At 44.3% G+C, this 20126-nt stretch overlaps 1 protein-coding gene across 2 annotated transcripts; it reads left to right on the forward strand.

The window, feature by feature from the left end:
• Positions 1-3092: 3092 nt before the first annotated feature.
• PRNP (prion protein (Kanno blood group)) lies at positions 3093-18851 on the forward strand. Of its 2 annotated transcripts, XM_087445559.1 has the most exons (3): positions 3094-3249; positions 6027-6124; positions 16480-18851. In XM_087445559.1, the coding sequence occupies exon 3, from the start codon at positions 16490-16492 to the stop codon at positions 17258-17260; it is 771 nt and encodes a 256-aa protein (XP_087301685.1). In that variant the 5' UTR covers positions 3094-3249; positions 6027-6124; positions 16480-16489; the 3' UTR covers positions 17261-18851. The 2 variants fall into 2 exon arrangements, with proteins under 2 accessions (XP_014645586.1, XP_087301685.1); XM_014790100.2 differs by lacking the exon at positions 6027-6124 and having other exon boundaries at positions 3093-3249.
• Positions 18852-20126: the final 1275 nt, after the last annotated feature.

Raw genomic sequence — 20126 nt, forward strand, 5'->3', positions numbered from 1 at the left:
AACAGAGTGGTCTTCTAAGAAGGCAAATCAGGTGATGTCACTCCCCTGCTTACATCTTCAAGGGCTCCTATCACATTTAATTAAAATCTAAACACTTCATTAAGGGCTGTTAGGCCCTGCATGACCTGGTCACTTTCTATGTGGCTGCCTGTACTCCTTTTGATATCTGAGGTCAGAGACTGTAACTATCTAACTCACACTAGGTACTCAATAAATTATTTGTTGAACGAAATAATTTTCCTTTTGCAAACAACATAAATTTAGAGTTTGACTTATTTAGCTTCTCCACATTTGCTGAGGAGGATCTATGTGATGTTGACAAATAAATTTTGAGCCAGGACAAAGGAGATGCAAAGGGAGACTTTAAAAGAATGACCGGATGGTGCTGTGAACCTCAGCACAGCAGGGGCCCATGAGGGCACCAGATGAGTCCCCAGAGGACAAACCCTCAACCCCATCCCTCACCCAGTCCAGAAAATGGCCTTCCTTGTTATAACAGGATACGATAGTTGTAGGGATGGGAGAGGCAATCATAAACGAGGTTGGGACAAGGAATGATGTAGGGCCATTGCAAAAGCTTCCTCCTGTGGGCTGCCCACTCCTGGAGCTATTCATAGGCTCAACGAAAGCCCCTAAAAATCCATACACCAGCCCCTAAAAATCCACCAACCCCATTATGGCAGTTTTTAAAAATGGCCACAAATTCTTTGATACTCCTCCCATTGAGAGATGAGGTCTACATCCCCGCTGTTGAATCTGGGTGGGCATACGACTACTTTGGTCAATAGCACACAGTGGAAGTGATGTTATGTGACTTGCGACACTAGGTGGGAAGTGGCAATGCAGCTTCCATCTTGTTTGCTGAAACTCACATGCTTGGAGTCCTAAGAAGCCACGTAAGAAATCCATTGAACCTGAGACCGCCATGCTGGGAGGAAGCCAGGCCACATGGAGAAGCCATGCAGAGGCACTCTGATCAGCACATCTGAGCTTCATGTCCTCCCAGCCCAGGTGCCAGTTATGCAAGTGAAAGAGCCTTCAAGTGATTCCAAGCCCCAGCTATCAAGTCAGCCTCAGACTTGGGGTCTTTCCAACTGCAGCCCCAGACATCATGGGGCAGAGTCAAGTTCCCACTGTGCCTGTCCAACTCCCTGGTCTAAACAATTCACGGCCATAACAAAATGGTGGTTGTCTTAAACCACTAAGTTTTGCAGTAGTTGCTACATAGCAATAATAGCCAGAATAGGACATAAGGCAATTTCTTTTGGTTCCCTAATCCCCCCAAGAAATCTTCTGCCTTTAGAGCCTTTTCCTGGTGGGCAGGAAGGGAGAGCATTCAGCCAGTAGACACAGGATTCTTTTGAGAAAAAGCTGAGTTTCGGCGTCTTCTAACTGTTAAAAAGAAACAACAGTCCCAAAATGGGGTCACTTATGCTAAGCTCCACCAAAACTTAATACCTAACCTAACTGCAGTTTCAGCCTCTCCTAGGAGTGGAATTTTAAACCAATCATTCTGGAATTTCCTGATCAACACTAGTGAGGTAATCTGCCTAAGGCCCCCTGCATTCCCCAAGGGGAAGGTGACCTAGCCTGAAATACTCCATTTTTTAAACTTCTTTGTCCCACCCTCTTTCTGCGTATAGAAACCTTGCATTTTGTACAACTCCTCAGAGCTCCTACTTATTTGCTGGATGGGATGCTGCCTGATTCATGAATAGATGGATAAAGCCAACTAGATCTTTAAAGTCAGTCGGTTGAATTTTTGTTCTTTAATATAACCATGCTTTACAGGGCCCTTCCTGCCAGAGGGAAGCCAGCCCCTTGTCCAGTCTGATCTGGTCACCCACTCCCAGCCCCACCCCAGCACGAGACTCAAAGAGATGCTTCAACACCCCTAGTTCACCTCGAAACAAGCCATCTCTGAGGAAAGAAGATAAGGTTCTAAAAGTACTATCAATGTGATCATTACCTAAAACTGACTGGATAGAACACGGCCTCAGCATTGCTGCCCAATGCTCATTTCTAACTGGCCGCAATCCAGTTCTCTGTTACTGAATCATCTCCATCCAATGGCGGCGTTTTCCAGACCTCTCATTTCTCCTTCCCAAACAACCTTTCAGGCGCCCACCCACATTCATATAAACCTCTCCCGGGGCTGTTTCACATTACTCTGTACAATTCTCCTGGCTTCTCACTTTCCTCACCATGTGCCCTGGTGATTGGTCCTGGGATACAGTTATTTAATCCAAATCCTGTTTCCAATGCGTATCTCAATAATCTTAAACTTCTTTTCTTACAAGCTGGATGGAGCCTCTTGCCCTTAACAAGTGGACTAGATGTCCCATGTTTCCCAGGACAGCCCTGGTTTATGCCCATTGGCCCCGCTTAATTAATACGGGTGCCACTTTCAAAAGTCCCCTAATTTGGGTAATAATTTATACAGTCCCCCTAACTCTAGCTCATGTCCTTCTGTCACTTCATCTCTGGCCATGCTTTACATGAGACAAACCCCCATCTAATTTCTTAGCAGAAATAACGAGCAAGAACACACCTCTCAAAACACCTCATGTAATATGCGGAGTGGACTTGCTCAATGGAGAGCATTTTTCTCATTTGTGAATATCATAATCTAAATCATCTCTTTTGTACATAAGAAGCAGAAACTGAGTAAATGAAGGAACAGTTGATGGCCAATGTCCTTTCTAGGCCTCAAATTTCAAGGATTTATGTGAAAATTCATAAATCCTGGGCTCCATCTAGAGTAGCACAATTTTTCCCTCTTTAGAAATTTCTGGCTACCGGAAAAGTTCCAGAAATTGCTTTCTCATTCCCTAACCTTTCATTTTCTCCATTATATAACGGGAGAGCTGGAGCTTTGGGCCGAATTTCCCTTTAAAGATGATTTTTATAGTCAATGAGCAACGTCAGAGAGTGATGACAGGAGGAGGCAGTATCAGCTGATGAAGCGTTCAAACAAATCCCAACGCGTGTTTTCCGGTGACTCAGATTCCCGGCCCTGCTTGGCAGCAGCTTTTAACATCAGCTCCGGCCGCCGGCCCGCAGGTGCGCCGGCCCGTGCGCGTGGCCGCGTGGTCATTGGTCCCCGCGCCGACTTCCGCCCGCGGCGCCGCGGCCCCGTCCCTCCCTTCCCGCCCCCGCAGCGCCTCCTGGGCCCCGCGCGTCGCCGGCCCTCGGCGCCAGTCACTGACAGCCGCGGCGCGGCGAGCTCCTTCTCTCCTCCCGGAGCAGGTAAACAGCCTTGTCGCCTTTACACTCCCAGCGGGGGCGTGGGCGTGGGCAGGGGTCCTGAGAACTGGGGTACGCGGTGCGCGCGGAGACCGCGAGTGAGAGTCCGGGGCGGTGGGGGGCACACCTTGACCGTGGGGAGGGCCGGGGCTTCCCGGCGGGCGCGGGGCGCGTGGGGCCTCGGTGTGCGCGCGTGTTTGGGGATGATGCCGCTCGGTTTTGCGTTTCTGGTGAGGAGAGCCCCTTCTATTCGGAATGAGGCGAGGGCGCGGCTGGCCGAGCCCCGCAGGAGGGATGTGGGTGGTGCCGAGGTGCCTGTCCGCCCCCTGCCTCACCGCCATCACGCGTGTCCGCGGCGGGAGCAGGAAAGCCGAGTCGCGCGGCCGGAGGGGCCTCAGGTCCGGGAACCTGGGGGCAATCACCCCCGCGCTGCCGCGGCTGGGAACCCAAGGAGGGCCGCAGACGGGCCCCGCTGGGCGCTCGGCGGGAGAGCCGCCTGGGGGCCGCGGGCTCCCGGCGCCCCGCATGCTGGCCGCCCCTCGGAGCGGGCAGGGGCCGGGGGCGGGGACGGCCCTGGGCCAGGCCGGCCCCTCCCGATGCCCAGAGGTACGCGGGGCGGGGGCGGGCGCCCGCCCGGGGCCAGGGCCTCCGCGGGGAAGGAGTCCCGGGGCGCCTGGGGGCCGCCGCCGCGCTCGTCCCAGGAGGTGGCCCCGCCTGGCTCCACGCAGTCAGGGCTGTCCCTGAGGAGGCCGCCGCCTGGCACCGGGCCTCTGCGGGGAGGGGTCTCCGGCGGCCTCCCCCTGCACTTCCCGGCCTGGGGCGTCCAGGCCGCCGGGACAGAGGGTCTCCTGCCGGCCCCAGGTGTGGCTGACCTGCAGGCTTCGCTTTTCGCCTTCTTTCCTGTCCCTCTGGAAGGACAGAACGCAGTCTCAGGGGGCTCCCAGGGAGGGGTGGGGGGGGTGGGGATGCCGCTCGGAGAACCAGCCTCCCCCACCTGTGCGGGAGGCGCCTTCACGTTTGTTTACACAATGGGGAGAAAGCCATTCTCACTGTCCTTTTCGGTTTTTTCTTTTCTGTTTGTAGTAGTTGTAGCAAACAGATTTTTAAAATCGTAAACCCACCACCGTCACATCCACCCTCACCATCTCAAAGCCACTGCTTTCTGGTTTTCAGTCTCCTCGTCTCCAGATTCGTACACAACACAATGCAGTTATACCGCCCTGATCACGATTATCCCATGGCCGCTCTATCTCCTTGAACTTAGAGCATCACAGTTTAATAAGCAGTTCCCCCCACGTGCTAAACATTTGAGATGTTTCCCTTTTGCTTACGAAAAACTCCAGGTAGAATAGGATTAAAGATTTTTACAAATCAAATTGTCAGAAAAAAATAGGACTGGAAATTGAATAAAAATGCCAGACCTCTGGAGAATTAAGAACGCTCTCAGATTTGAAGAAGAAAGAAAAAAATCACCAATGAAAAGGAACAATTTTTCTTACACAAACACTGAGAAGCTCTTACAATGAAAAAGGACTAACCAGAAAAGGAAAGAAAGCAGAGAGCTTTCTGTGATTTGCATATTATTTGTATCTGACACAAGTTTTTCATTCTTGTGAAAGGAAAATATCAAGATTATAGTAGATAAATGGTGAAACGAATCATTTAGAAAATAAAATACAAACTGAAGGAAGTCTGGGTTATGGTTTTACATCTATTAACAAAAACAGCAATAGTAATAGTAACAGCAACTGCTGTTGGAAAGTTGCCCTGAAACGCATATTCCGTTATCTGGGGAGGTGGCAGGGCTTTGGGGTTAGAAAGATGGCTCTGCAACTAACTTTGCGACTTTGAACAGGTCACCTACTTTCCTAATCCTCTTTTTGTCCATTCATAAAATAGAGGTAATGATACCTACTTCCGGAGTTTGTTCCCAAGATTAATTTTAACCATCTATGTAAAATGAACCCTTGGATGTATACGTTTTTTCTTTTCCTAGTCACATCCCAGTGGGGACATTGTGAATCAGTGCAAATTTCTTGTAAAGCAATCTGGTGGATTTGTTAAGAAGTTAGAACACCATGACCCAGAAAACCCACTCCTGGGAATTTACCAGCAATGGAAGAAACAAACAAGAAAAAAAAGAGCCATATGCAGGCACATATGCCAGGCAGAATGATCTAAAATTAGACTCACCTGGGAAACAACCTAAGTGTATAACAGCAGGGCAGCAGCTAAGAGAATCATGACACATTAACTGAAAGGAGTATTATGTAACCATTAAAAGTCATGATTTTGAGCCTGATATATGGGAAAAAACTGACAAGTCAACGTGCAAATTACTAGACCGGATCTACTTACTCAGACCTGAATGCGTGTGTGAATGCTCTGAAAGGAAAAGCACAAAAAAATGAAATTTAATAGAATAAAAATGAAGTTTTAATAGAAATTACAGGTGATGTTAATTTTCTTTTTGTTGAAGTATTGCTTTTCTAAAGAATGTAATTTTTTAAATAGTTCACCCGTCTCAGTTTTTTCGGTGAAATGCACTCAGTTTTCTGGGTGTGAAAGAGGGTGAGCTCAGTGTTAGGTTTGCTGCTACTTTTTTAGCTGACCTCATTTCTTTTTTCAAATATTGTCTCATTTTTTTCTTGAATAGATTTATTTATTTAGTTTAGTTTATTAGTTTGGTTTAGTAATTTATATGTTAGGTTTTTCTTTTAAAGAAGCTGTTCTTAGATTTTTTTATCAATTCTAGTTTTTTCTTTTTTGTTGTTTTTAAGGACTCCTGAATATATTTGAAAACTGAACAGTTTCACCCAGGCCCAAGCATTCTGTCTTCCCAGAGACGCAAATCCAGCTTAGCTGAGCCACAACAGATGTACGTACCCTGTGGAATCTCTTTGGTCTTATGATGGTTGAAAGTACCCAACTGCACCAGAAAATAAGGGTCTGGAAAGGCTGCGATTACAGGCTGCTGCTCTGGAGGCCACTTGGGTCTATATGTGTAATTCACACCTATTGCATCATCCTTTTCTGTAAAATCAGCTTCATTTTGCGAAGAAAGGGCCACAGCTTTCTCCAGAATCATGCTGAATTATGTAAGGAAGCAACCATTTTAAAATAATAAAATAAAACAAAAATAACATAAACATTTCTGCACCAAATTAACGCTGAAGGTGACTGTCAATCAACTGACGAAAGGCATTATGAGGTGAAAGGTTTTCTAAGCACTGTAGTTTTAACTTACCTGTTTCATTCTCCCTTTTCGGATCTTATTTCCTCTTCTAAGGCAACTATATCAGCTGTGAACTGTACGTATTAAACATTCACGACGTGCCTGTATCTAACCCGGTGATGGCCGAAGTGTTATAAAATAATCCTTGGGTGACTAGTGTGTGCAGCAGTGCTTACAGTCAGGAGAATTTTTTTCCCCGTTTCTTAATCCTTTTTCTCCTATTATATTCTGCTTATTACTGTCAAAATATTGTGTGATCACTCCGAGGGAGGTGTACCCTTTTATGAAAAGCATTATGAATGTTAAGTGTTGCACTTTTGAGGACTTAGCTCTGAAGCATAGCTAGGAGTGCAATTTCCTGGGAAGCTTTTATAGATTCCCAAAGCCCTCGATAGACACTTCCAGGCTGTTGGCCTGGATAGGCTCCAGCAGTGTTTTTTAAAAGCACCATCAGGTCATTCTGATGATGGGCCAGGTTGGGGTCCTTTGCCCTGTTCAATCCAGGGCTGGGCCTCAGGGTACCAGTGAAAACCCCCACCCCAAAATGTTTTGCAAAATTTTGTATAGCCTGCATCAGATTCTTTAAGGGGCAATGATCTCGAAAAGATTAAAATATGACAAATGAATTCTATTTAGCTTGGGAAAGACAGGAAATTTCCCCTAGAAGGGGGCAGTGGAGGGTGCAGGGGGCTGTTTGGTGCCACTTCTGGATTTCACCAATTAAGTTTCAAGTGGTGACATGTTCTGAGTATCCGAAGTTTGGCTCCTGGAACACGACGGTTGGGCAAGTTCCTACCAGAGCTGAGAATTCCTACTCTCAGTCCCCATGTATAAATGGGAATAGGATGAATGGGGTAATCTACGGATCTTTTTTTGTACCTTCTTTCTAGTTCCATTGCTCTGCCATTCTGCTCACGAGCCAGTGTACATGAACTTATTGTAGTGTTACATTGCATTCTAATACCTAGCAGGCCAAGTATGCCCTAGATTTTCTTCCGGTTCAATAATTTCTCCAGTATTCTTAATTTTGAGTATCATTTTGAGTAGCTCGTTCTTTAAAATCTCCTTTGAATTGTGACTGAGATTGTGTTGACTTTATGGATTATTTGCAGGTGAGTTGGTATCTTTCAACATTGGTTTTCCCAACCAAAACTGTACACCTTTCTCTTTTTTCCAAAAGTCTTCCTTTATGTTTCTCAGTAAAATATTATAGCTTTCCTCCTATGAGTCCTACTATTTATTTTTTGGTTAAATCCTAGATATTTTGAATTTTTTATTTCCCTTGTGAATGGAATGTTTTTTCCACACTAAACCTTATAAATAATTACAACTGATTTGGGGACTCACTGGTTTTTTTATATAGTCGTTTCAAAAACGGCCACCCGAATGAGCTCTCTTATTTATTCTAAGACATTTTTGGATGACTTTCCTGGATTTTCCAGATAGAAAATTATACCTAGCTAGGGGCCGTCCTGGCAGGTGGCAGTTCCCGGGTTTGATCCTGGGCGTGGACCTACTCACCACTCATCAAGCCATGCTGTGGTGGCATCCCACATAGAAGAGCTACAACTCTATAACTGTAATACACAACTATGTACTGGGGCTTTGGGGTGACAAAAGAAAAAGAGGAAGATTGGCAACAGATGTTAGCGCAGGGCCAATCTTCCTCACAGAAAAAACAAAAAAGAAAATTATTCCTAGCTAGAACTGCCAGAACAATCTAAAATAACAGTGATTGCTTACATTCTTGTCTTGTTCACTACATTAATAGGAATGCCTTTCCTCTTTCAGTTAACATAGGGTGTGGGCTGTGTTTGTGATACTGATTGTTTTTTGTGTGTGTGAGGAAGATCAGCCCTGAGCTAACATCTATGCTAATCCTCCTCTTTTTTTTTGCTGAGGAAGACTGGCTCTGAGCTAACATCTATTGCCAATCCTCCTCCTTTTTTCCTTCCCCAAAGCCCCAGTAGATAGTTGTATGTCATAGTTGCACATCCTTCTAGTTGCTGTATGTGGGATGCGGCCTCAGCATGGCCGGAGAAGCGGTGCGTTGGTGCGCGCCCGGGATCCGAACCCGGGCCGCCAGTAGCGGAGCTCGAGCACTTAACCGCTAAGCCACGGGGCCGGCCCTATGTGATACTGATTCTTAATGATGTAAAGGAACTATCCTTCTAGTTCTATAGAAACCTTTTTTTAACAGCTTAAACTTAAAAAATCAGGAATGTTGATTTTAATTGAAAACTTTTCAACATCTGTAAAGAATCTTATGGGTTTTTTTCCTCCTTAACCTATTAATAGAATTCCTGATTTTTGAGCCATCCTTGTATTCCTAAAACAATACTTATTGATCACAGTATATTTCTTTTGCTAAACTGTTAAAGTCAGTTTGGCAGTATTTTCTTTTGGATTTTGGCACCTGTATTGCAGGAAGCTGGGTGGCTAAGAGTGTTGAGGCCTGCGCTCTAGGTGAATACTGGAGTTTGAATCTCGACCCTTTATTCACTTGGCTGTGAGCACTACTTCTCATGAAGATGCCCAAATGTTTATCTCTGCTGAGTTCCATATTCTTAAAACAATTGCCTAAATTGATACACCCCCTTGAATGTCTCATAGTTGTAGCCAGGTTAATGTGTCCAAATTAAAACTCTTGGTTTTTTCTCCCAAGCATGGCCCTCTACCACTTTCCCCTACTTCAGTAGATGTGATCGCCACCATCTGCCTGGTTATGAAAGCCACAGACCTGGTCAGTTGTCACTCCTCCATCCACTCTATCAGCAAGTCTTAATTTGTTCCTTCTGCAAAACACATCTCATTTATTCATAGCTCCTGAGCTGCATCGTAACCACCCCAGCCCCCACCACCATCTTCCTTCAATCGTTTCAACTGGTCTCCCCATTTCCTTTCTTGCCCCCCTAAATTTTCTTTACACAACAGTCTGGGTGAGCTTTGTAAAAACAGTCCTATTGTGGTACTCTCCTGAGGCCCTTTAATTGCTCCCCCACCGCATTCAGAATAAAAGGGAAACTTTCTCCAATGTGTATGAAGCCCTCGTGATCCGGTCCTCACCCACTCCCGTCTCATCAGGCTGCTTGCCCTCTGTCTTATCAGGCTCCAGACACTTACCTCCTTTTTGGTCCTTGAACCCACGAAGCTAAGGATCTTACTCACCATTGAGTCCTCAGCCCCTAGCACAATGCAAGAACCTTAGAAGACACTTAAGTATTTGTTGAATGAATGAATAAGTTATTGTACTGTAAACCTTACATTATATGTAATATTTAATTCTTGACAAGTTTTTTCCTCCACTTCTTCTATGGTTATTCGTCAATTCAGGTTTACTATTTCTTTAAAAACTGGTACATACTAGTGATTTTGTAAATATTCGTTGAATGAATTAATTCTAAAGTCGATTTCTGTAATTTATATAGTAGAAAGGCAATCCATCTCACACAGGTTTTTAATTCATAAAACAAAATTGTTTATAGTAAGTTGTTACCCTTTTAAAGCCTACTTTTTCTAAGGTTATTTCCCCTTTCTCATGCCCAATATAGAGCTGTCGTGTTTTCTAGTGATGTGTATTTGTGTGCATATTATGTTTTCCAATAACTTTTGATTTTATTTAGAAATACCACATTTTTCTGGGTTTTGTTTATTAAATTCTACTTTCGTCTCCATTATTTCTTTCTTTATAACTATGATGCTTTGTTTTGAAATTTTCTATTTTCTTCCTTTTTGAATTGAATAATCATTTAATTTATTGTCATTCTTTCTGTTCAGTTACATCACCCACACTCCATGAATAGTCACGTGGGTTCCTTTCTTCCCACATCCCTGCCCTCCATTATCCAGCATTCTTTTTTTTCTGGCCAGCCTGATAAGTGTAAGTGATGTATCATTTTTTTTCTCATTTTATCTGATTCTTAATGATTTTGAATATTTTTTGTGCCCTTTTGGCTTTCGCTCGTCTGTAAATTATCAGTTTGTATGTTTTGGCCATTTTTCTATTGGAATTACTGTCTCTTACTGCTTTTCAGGAATTCCTAGTAGGTCCTAGAAATGAATCCTCTGTTGGTCTTAGATACTACAAATATCTTTTACCATTGTGTGCTCTTTTTATTAACTTTGTCCATAGTATTCTTCTTATTGTTTAACAGTAATCCTTAATTTTTATGTAATAAAATTCTTCAATTATTTACCTCATGGTTTGTGCCTTCTGTTTAGGAAGTCCTTCCCTCACTCCAGGCAGGTCACAAAGACATTCACCTGTATTTTCCTCTTCTCATGCTGTACTTTACCTTTGCTAGGTCTGTAAAACATCTAGAGTCTGCTTTCATATGTGATATTAGAGATCCAGTTTTATTTTTCTCCAGTTTCTCAGAAGTGCCTACTAAACAAACCTTCCTTTTTCCATTGGTCTGTGGTGCCTGCTTTATCATATATCAAGTCCCTACTAAAGTTGATATACAAGGGTTTATCTCTGAACTTGCCATTCTGTTTTCTTTGGTCTATTGGTCTGTTCCTAGACTTTTACCATGCAGTCTTTATTACTGTGCTTTGTAGTAGGATTTAATGTCTGATACAGCAGATTCTCTCCTCTTATCTTTTCCTTTTTAAGGTTGAGTTTGCTATTCATGGACATTTCTTTCCTTTTGTGAGTTTATTGAACTCCTCAAAAAATCCAGCTGGAATTTTGATTGGCATTTTATTGAAATTATGTTCATTTGGGGGTAATTGGCGTCTTTATAATACTAAGTTGACTCAATCAAGACCATGGAATGCTTTTCCATTTTATCAGATCTTCTACGTTCTTTATTAGAGTTTAAAAAAATGTTTTTTTAATAAATGTCCTTTTTTCTTTTTTTTTTTTGCTGGGAAAGATTTGCTCTGAGCAAACATGTGCTGCCAATCTTCCTCTTTTTTATTTTTTTTCTTTTTCTCCCCAAAGCCCCAGTACATAGTAGTATATTTTAGTTGTAAGGCCTTCTAGTTCTTCTGTGTGAGCTGCCGCCACAGCATGGCTACTGACAGAGGAATGGTGTGGTTCTGCGTCTGGGAACCAAACCTGGGCTGCCAAAGCAGAGCGTGCCAAACTTTAACTGCTAGGTCATCAGGGCTAGCTCTACAGTTAAAAATTTTTTTCCCAGTCTTTTTTTCTTTCGTTTTTTTTTTTTTTTTTTTTAAGTCATTTCCTACATACTTTACAGTTTTAGTTGCTATTCTGAGTATCTTATTTTAAAAATTTTTTTTCTAGTCAGTTAATGCTGGTATAGAGCAATGCTGGTGATTTTTGGAGGCCAATCTTGTTATCCCACAACCTTGCTGAACTCTAGTACTGGGTCTCGTGTTACCTCGGTCGAGTCGGTTGGATTTCCTATGTATATGATCACAACTGGAGCTCCTTCCTTGCAGTTCTTTCCCCAGTTCCTTCTTCGTCTTTCATATGGCGTTGGACAGCCCCTCCAGTCCTGTGATGATGGACACCTTCGTCTTGTTTCTGATCTTAAAGAGAATGCATTCATGGGTTATCTATTGAGTGTGTTTGCTGTTTTTGTGGTATAACCTTTATCAAGTAAGGAGAGTTTCCTCCTATTCCTCATTTGCTAAGAGTATTTTTCTTAATGGTAAATAGGTACTGACCTTTGTCAAATGCATAATGTTTTGAAATGTACCAGAGGATTAGGTCTGACCGTTCACAGGAGAGTATCTTATATGAACAGTGTCATAGCATAGCCAGGGATTCAGAAACCCAGTCTCCATTCCCAGCAGTTTCACTAACCAACACTGTAATCACGGATTTGTCACTTGACCTTCCTGAATCTTGGTAGCCTAATTTGTAGGGTGACAGGTTTAGATTAAATAATATAAGATGTTCCTAATTTTATCACAAACAGAAAGAGATTCTCCAAAGTCTCGTGTAAGTTTTAAGTCCCTCTTATCTTGAGAAATGATTCTCTACTTCAAAATGTAGTTATTTTTAATACTTCTCATAATTAAATGTTGCTTTTGTTGTTTTCAACTGATTTTAAAATGATCTTGTCTTAATATATTCTATGATTATCCAACTTTATCCAGAATTCAATTTTAATAAAGTACCGATCAGCGACACATGCCCATATCTCTGATGCCGTATTGCTCTATCTCCAGTCCGTGGTTATTCCTCAACTCTGGACTCACCAAGCTAACTGCCTACTGGTGTCTCTTGTCCCACATGTAGGTTGGTAACAGTGTTGCCGAAGCCAAACCCCTCATTTATTTCCCTGTAGACCTGTTCCACCTTCTGTGTTTTGTCTACACAGTTGCCCAATCCAGAAAACTGGGTGCCACCTCGACTCTTCCAGTCTCTCGTCTTCCACATCAAACACCAAGCCCTCCAGAAGCTACCTCCTAAATCAAATCACCCATTACTCTCCAACCCCTGGCCAAGGCTGCCATCTTCTTTGATCACTGAAGTAGCCTTGTGACTAGTTTCCCTGCATCCTGACATACACACACAGTCCCCAATCTATTCTTCACAATGTTCTTTCTAAAAGGGAACCCAGGACTCTTTAGTGGCTCCCCAGTGCCCTTAGATCCAGACTACTTAATATACCTTATAATTAGGCTGACCACATAACCTAGCATCCAAACTGGGACACTCTTGAGAATGAAAGGGGCACTATTAATATTAGCACAGGAACGAAAGATGTAAACTGTCCCGGGCAAGTCAGGATGTCTGCTCACCTTGCTTATGAGGCCCTTTGTTATCTGACCCCCACCTGCCTCTCCAGTGCACATTGAAGCTCCACTTCCCTGAAACCCCCTGCGGCCCCCAGATCTGCCAGTGTTCTCTCTCACCACCTGTCTCCACTCTGAATGCTCTGTGGCCCCATTCACCTCCTGTGCCCGGCCCAGGGACCTAGTCCCCATTCACCTCCTGTGCCCGGCCCAGGGACCTAGTCCCCATTCACCTCCTGTGCCCGGCCCAGGGACCTAGTCCGTCTCTGTGTCTCCTTTACTGTGTGGTACTATCGGCTGCTCATGCGTCTACATAACTTACAGAGCTGTAACTCTTACAATCTCCAGTGAGGTATGTTCAAAGCCTAACTCGGTGTTACTCCCCCTGCAGCCTCCTCTTCCTCCCACCTTGACCATTTCAGGGAACATCTCCAGCCAGCCAGAGTCTACCATGGTGGGTGGCACATGAAATAAATGTTTATTTAACTGAATTGAGGATGTTAGACAGTTGGCAATTGCAGAAAAGAATGTTTTGAAAATACATAAATATGGTTCACTTTCCATATCCATTGTAATTATTTAATGTTTAGTTTGGTTATTTTTTAGACTTCATTACACATGTTTTCACACTCATCCATTCATTCAGCGTTTGTTTTGCATGTGTGTGAGTCAGGCACTATGTCTAGGCACTAGGGACACTGCTGTGACCAAAACAAAACTCCCTCCCCAGAGGAGCTTATGCTCCCCTGGAGAAGATGAACAATAAGCAAACAGTAAAGAATAGATGTCAAGTTGGCATCACTGCTCTGGAGAAGAATGAAGCAGGGTAAGGGCAGAGGACAGGGGTGCTGATTTAGGTAGAGTGGCGTGGACAGCCCCATTGAGATGATATTAGAGCAGACTTGAGCCATGGGAGTAAGTGGAGGAAGAGCCTTCTAGGCCCCAAGCAGCAAGTGCAAAGGCCCTGAGATGGGAAAGTGTTTTTCAGGTTTGAGGAGCAGAGGGAGGCCGGGGAGAGGCAGGCAGGCGGGGCCAGGTCACATGGGGCCTAGGCCACATGGTCAGGACTTTGGGTATTATCCTGAGCATCAAGGAGTGGCACAGTGTGACCTCCATATTAAAAGTCTCTCTCAGGCCACTGAGTGGAGAACATATACCATGGAGGCCAGGGGAGAAGCAGGGAGGCTGGTTGGAGGTTGTTGAAAGGTTAAAGTGAGAAATGATGGAGGCTTCAACTACCATGGAGGCTTCAACCTACCAAACCCCATCCCATTGGGGATTTAGGATTTATTTTCAAGATAGAGCTGATAAGATTTGCTGATAGATTCATTGTGTGCTATGAGAGAAAATTCAAGAATAACTCCAGGGTGTTGGCTGGGTTTGGCTCATTGGGGTGAATGAAAAGGGTGTTGACATAGAACCCCTTTGGCTTGGGAGTTATTGGCTGAGGTGGTCATCCCCTAGTTCAGTTCCTGGAGGTGTGTGAGCAGAAGTATGAGCTGCACGGAGGCCAAGAGCTGAGCAAACAGAGCATAGATCAGGGACGCAGGCTTGCAGAAAACTGGGGTGCCGGGAGATGTGGGTGCAAGGATGAGGCCAGTCAGCATGTCCTAGGACCCTGCCCTTCTGACCCCTACCCAAAGGAGCCTCCAAAAATCCTAACTGGTGTGATCTGAGCAGTTTGACTGGGCTTGTAACTTTCAAATATATTTCTATTTACTTAAGACCACCAAGACATTTCAATAATAATAGTAGACACATAAATAGGATGTTAACTCATTTGTTTAATCATTGTTCTTCCTCTGAATATTATCCAATTTAGTCTTTATCTCTGAAGGTTATGAAAAATAATTTTCTAATTCTTGATACCACTTTTATTTGAAGATAATCCCAGTGCTGAAGATAAGACTAATATCAGCATTACAGCATATGCCATTTTCGTTTTTACAGCACGTAAAACGTGCTATTTTGGAGTGTGTAGTTCAACATGGGGTACAGTAAACACTGTTTAATATTCATTCTACTATGTGTCTTTGATCTATGCCCTTGGAACTGAGCACCCAGGGCACATGAGATTATCAGTCTGAAAGGAGATTTTTAATTTGATGAATGTACAGTCTGCAGAGGGTCATAAATTATCACTCAGGGTACTTGGTTTGTTTGTTTATTCCTAAACTATGCTAGCCCTTTTATATAAGACATGTTTCTTTTGTACCAAAAATTAGGAGAGAATAAGTCACTCATAAACCATTAAATGCTGAACTAAAACTCATTCAGTGAGTGAGTGACTGAAATCTTGTGAACACAGCTATTCCTACCCTACTTTGGGCAGCCCCATTTGTCTGTCTGTAGAGAGAAAGATGAATTTATAAGTGGGCTTGCAAAATCCTCCATGTTTCCTATTTCCAAAAAGAATTGTATTCCTTTGAGGAAATTCTTGTTGGCATTTATATGTGCAGGGGGTGTTAATTCCTTCACTTAACAAATATCTTTTGTGTGCCTGCTCTGTGCCAGGCGCTGCCCTAGCCCCTGAGGAGACAGCAGCAAACCAGAGACTCATCCCTGCTTCCGTTCCACTGAGGAAGGAAGACCAGAGCTGGCTAGTTAGGAAGTTATTTCATCACTGCAGCGCCCACCTGGAGGTCTTCCTAAATAGACATTAGACTCACAAGACTTCCGTAGGGGCCACACCAGGGTCCTCGGGGCAGTCCAGCAGCAGCCAGGGACTTGTCTCCACCCCCAGCCCCCACAGTGACTGCTCAGGTGCAAGGGAGTGAAATCCATGTTGGTGGGTAAAGGATTCCCCTTGGCGTAGAAGCCCCGGGCCCCCCAGGAACCAACATCCTTTATAACAGCCCGATGGGCACAGCTCCTGGGGTCCCCACAAGAACCTGCCTGGTTGCAATAATCATGGCTCTAGAGAAGCTGAAAGCCCTGGCAAACCCACCAGGTGTTTAGAGCTCCTGCTAGTCCAGGTGCAATGTATCAGTCAGAGGTTATTTTTACCATAAGCCAATTTGCTGGCATTCCACCTTTATCAAGTTTCCAGGAAAACAGAGCCAGAAATTATTTTAAGGTCAAATTTGTCCTTAGAGAAGGAGAAAGAGTTGTGTTAACCTTCTGCTTACAATTATTTTGTCGTAAGTGCTGCAAAGGAGAAGTGCAGTATGAAAAGCATTTATGACCAGGAGCCGATGCCACTGCTGTGCCTGCATTCATTATGCAGCAAAAGTGAAGTGGTTTCAGCGTAAACATAGGACACTGACACCCTCTTCATTTTGCAGATAAGTCATCATGGTGAAAAGCCACGTAGGCGGCTGGATCCTGGTTCTCTTTGTGGCCACATGGAGTGACGTGGGCCTCTGCAAGAAGCGACCGAAGCCTGGAGGAGGATGGAACACTGGGGGGAGCCGATACCCAGGGCAGGGCAGTCCTGGAGGCAACCGCTACCCACCCCAGGGTGGTGGCGGCTGGGGTCAACCCCACGGTGGTGGCTGGGGTCAGCCCCACGGCGGCGGCTGGGGTCAGCCCCACGGTGGTGGCTGGGGACAGCCCCATGGTGGCGGAGGCTGGGGTCAAGGTGGTTCCCACGGTCAGTGGAACAAGCCCAGTAAGCCAAAAACCAACATGAAGCACATGGCAGGAGCCGCCGCGGCCGGGGCAGTGGTGGGGGGCCTTGGCGGCTACATGCTGGGGAGTGCCATGAGCAGGCCCCTCATTCATTTTGGCAATGACTATGAGGACCGTTACTATCGTGAAAACATGTACCGTTACCCCAACCAAGTGTACTACAGGCCAGTGAGTGAGTACAGCAACCAGAACAACTTTGTGCACGACTGCGTCAACATCACGGTCAAGCAGCACACGGTCACCACCACCACGAAGGGGGAGAACTTCACCGAGACCGACGTCAAGATGATGGAGCGCGTGGTGGAGCAGATGTGCATCACCCAGTACCAGAGAGAGTACGAGGCTTTTCAACAAAGAGGGGCGAGCGTGGTCCTCTTCTCCTCCCCGCCGGTGGTCCTCCTCATCTCTTTCCTCATTTTCCTGATAGTGGGATGAGGACCGCCTTCCTGTTTCACCATCTTCTTAATCTTTACCAGGCTGGGGAAGGGGGTGTCTCATTCTTGCTTCTCTCTTCTCACCCGTAGGCTAATACCCTTGGCACTGATGGGCACTGGGGAATGCAGAGCAGACCCGGGATGCTCTTTATTCAAGCCCTGTCTGAGTCCTTCGCGGGCCAGTGCCAGTGCCAGGCTGGAAAGAGGGTAACAGCAAATAATAGTTGGTTGAGCTGGGCTTATTTTTTGTCTAGTGCAACAGATTGAGGCTAAAACAGTTCTCAAAACAGTCTTCAAATACCTTTGCCTAAATACTTCCGGCTCCTTCCTCAGCTAAAGTTCAGTACACTAATGCCTCATCTTAGCAGTGATTTCGAGCAATTCGGAGAAGTTTTCTCATCCGTTTTAAGAAAACTTGACTGCATTTTCCTGTCCAAACAGCATTTCTGCCAAATTTGGAAGGAGCACACATGATACCCATTCAAAAAAAAAACTAGAAATCCTTAGCTCTTGGGCCCAGGCTCAGCCGGCTGGAGAGCGTGGGCCCTGTGTCTGCAGAGAACTGTAACAAGGTTTGCATTTTGCAGTATGGGCTACGCAGCAGCTGTTGCATCAAGAGTAAAGATGTGTACAACACTAGACCTCTGGGCAGAGGACGTTTTCACAGGGAATGAACACGACTATCACAATGTGAAAGGCTTCTGGGACTAAAAAAATCCAGCATTTGGAAGTGGTGCCCTTGGAGGCAAGCTCCCGTTCTCAATGTTTAAAGCACCTACATGTGGCATTCCTTTCTTTAGTAATTCAACTATAGATAATTAAGGCAGTAAAAAATTAAATTACCTCCTAGACACTGAAGCAAATCTTCGTTCGTTTACCTGGAAACGGGAATGATTTTGACGTTGTTTGGGTGAACCCAGGAGATTTTAACATGGAGCTGAAGCTGTAAAAACACCATTATCATAGAGGATTATGGAATGAGGAAAATGGTTAGTGTACAAAGAAAAGAAATGCTTGCATTTCTTCATTGCTGTCATAATTGTCAAAAACCGTAATTAGATTGAGTCTTTAATTTCTGTAATTGGCTTTTAAATCAAAGAATAGGGAGTTAAACCAAAAAAAATCTTAGATTGGAGATGATGGAAATATCCATTCAGAGTGGAAAAAGAAATTCTGTTAAATAAGGTAAAATTATCCCCTGGATCGTTCAATATGATCACCTAGCAAATATATATTACTCTTCTGCAATGTTATTGGCTTGCACTGTGTGGGTATTCTATCAAAAAATATATATATATATTGCATATGACAAACCTAGAAATTTTCGTTAGAGCAGTTAACATCTAAAGTATCTAATGCATTACCTGTTTTTGTAAGGTACTAAACACCTGATATGTGGGAAACCCTTTTGCGTGGTCCTTAGGCTTATAGCGTGCACTGAATAGTTTTGTATAAGGATCCAAAGTGGTCTTTGAAATATGCATGTACTTTATATTTTCTATATTTGTAACTTTGCATGTACTTGTTTTGTTGTATAAAAAATTTATAAATGTTAATATCTGACTAAAATTAAACAGGAGCTAAGATGAGCATCTTCCGTGGAGTTCGCAGCTGTATTCACTATGGTGCCCTGGGTTGGCAGGGTCATTGGGGGTTAATCTAAGCAAAGTGGTGCCTTCAGTGCCCACACTGCCTGTGATGGCCAATGTTTCATGTCCCTCCTCCTGATACTGCCCTCAGCCTTACTCCCAGCCACACACCAGTTGATCTCTGCTGCCTTGTCCTTTTTTCCACAAGTACCTAAGTGTGCTTGGCACTGGGTCAATGACAAAGTCACTACTGCAACAGAGAAAGACAGTCCTTGCACTCTGGAAGCTTCTTTCTGTCCTGGATTTTGAAATGGAGGATGTTCTTGATTAAAATGAAACTTAACAAGCTCTAAATTACCTATTTAATGCCCACCCCCCCAAATCGGGTCATGAAGTATCTCCATGGCCTGTAAGCCCCAGTGACAATCTCTCTCTCTGAACTAAAATTCGACCCCATAAGCCCAATAGGCCACTCTCATTTGTCCCAATCTTTCAGCTCATTCTACACGGTTCCTGCTTTCTTCCCAGGTTCCTGCCTTCTTCCCAAGTGCAAGGCCCCAGCCTGCGATGCTCTTGGTTTCCTGGGCAGAGGTTTTCTTCTGCAGCTGTAATTTACCAACAGCAGGAAGTAATCACAAGAAGTGACAGTGGTTAAAATCACAATATTTATTAACACCTTACCAAATGCCAATATCCTGCAGCAATCAGAGGATCAACTTAGCATTAAAAATGAAAAGATAAGAATCAACACCTTGAAACCCTATCGTTCACAAAACTACTAAAAGAAATGACATAGGCAAAGTCTCAAAAGCCTTACTCAAAAGTTAATCCTTAGGGCCGGCCCCGTGGCTTAGCGGTTAAGTGCATGCGCTCCGCTGCTGGCAGCCTGGCTTCGGATCCCGGGCGCGCACCGCTTCTCCGGCCATGCTGGGGCCGCGTCCCACATACAGCAACTGGAAGGATGTGCAGCTATGACATACAACTATCTACTGGGGCTTTGGGGGGAATAAATAAATAAAATCTTTAAAGATCAAATTTCATTTTAAAAAAAGTTAATCCTTAACATAAAAATTTATAACATTTCATGCTGCCTTTTTGGCCATATTTCTAATTATTTAAGCTCTTCAGTAACTGCCAATCATAATTTCTCAAAAATAGCCCACTGAGAAGACTTCACTCATTCAAAGCAAAGGTATTTCGAGGGCCAAAGTGAATAATATCCATCTGTATCTTTCTCAGGCCCCTATATTCTCTTTTTTTTTTATATAGATTTTTTTT

This window comes from Ceratotherium simum, chromosome 21 (assembly GCF_057802395.1).
Source record: "Ceratotherium simum simum isolate JZ-2026a chromosome 21, ASM5780239v1, whole genome shotgun sequence".
In the NCBI taxonomy this organism is placed as follows: domain Eukaryota; kingdom Metazoa; phylum Chordata; class Mammalia; order Perissodactyla; family Rhinocerotidae; genus Ceratotherium; species Ceratotherium simum.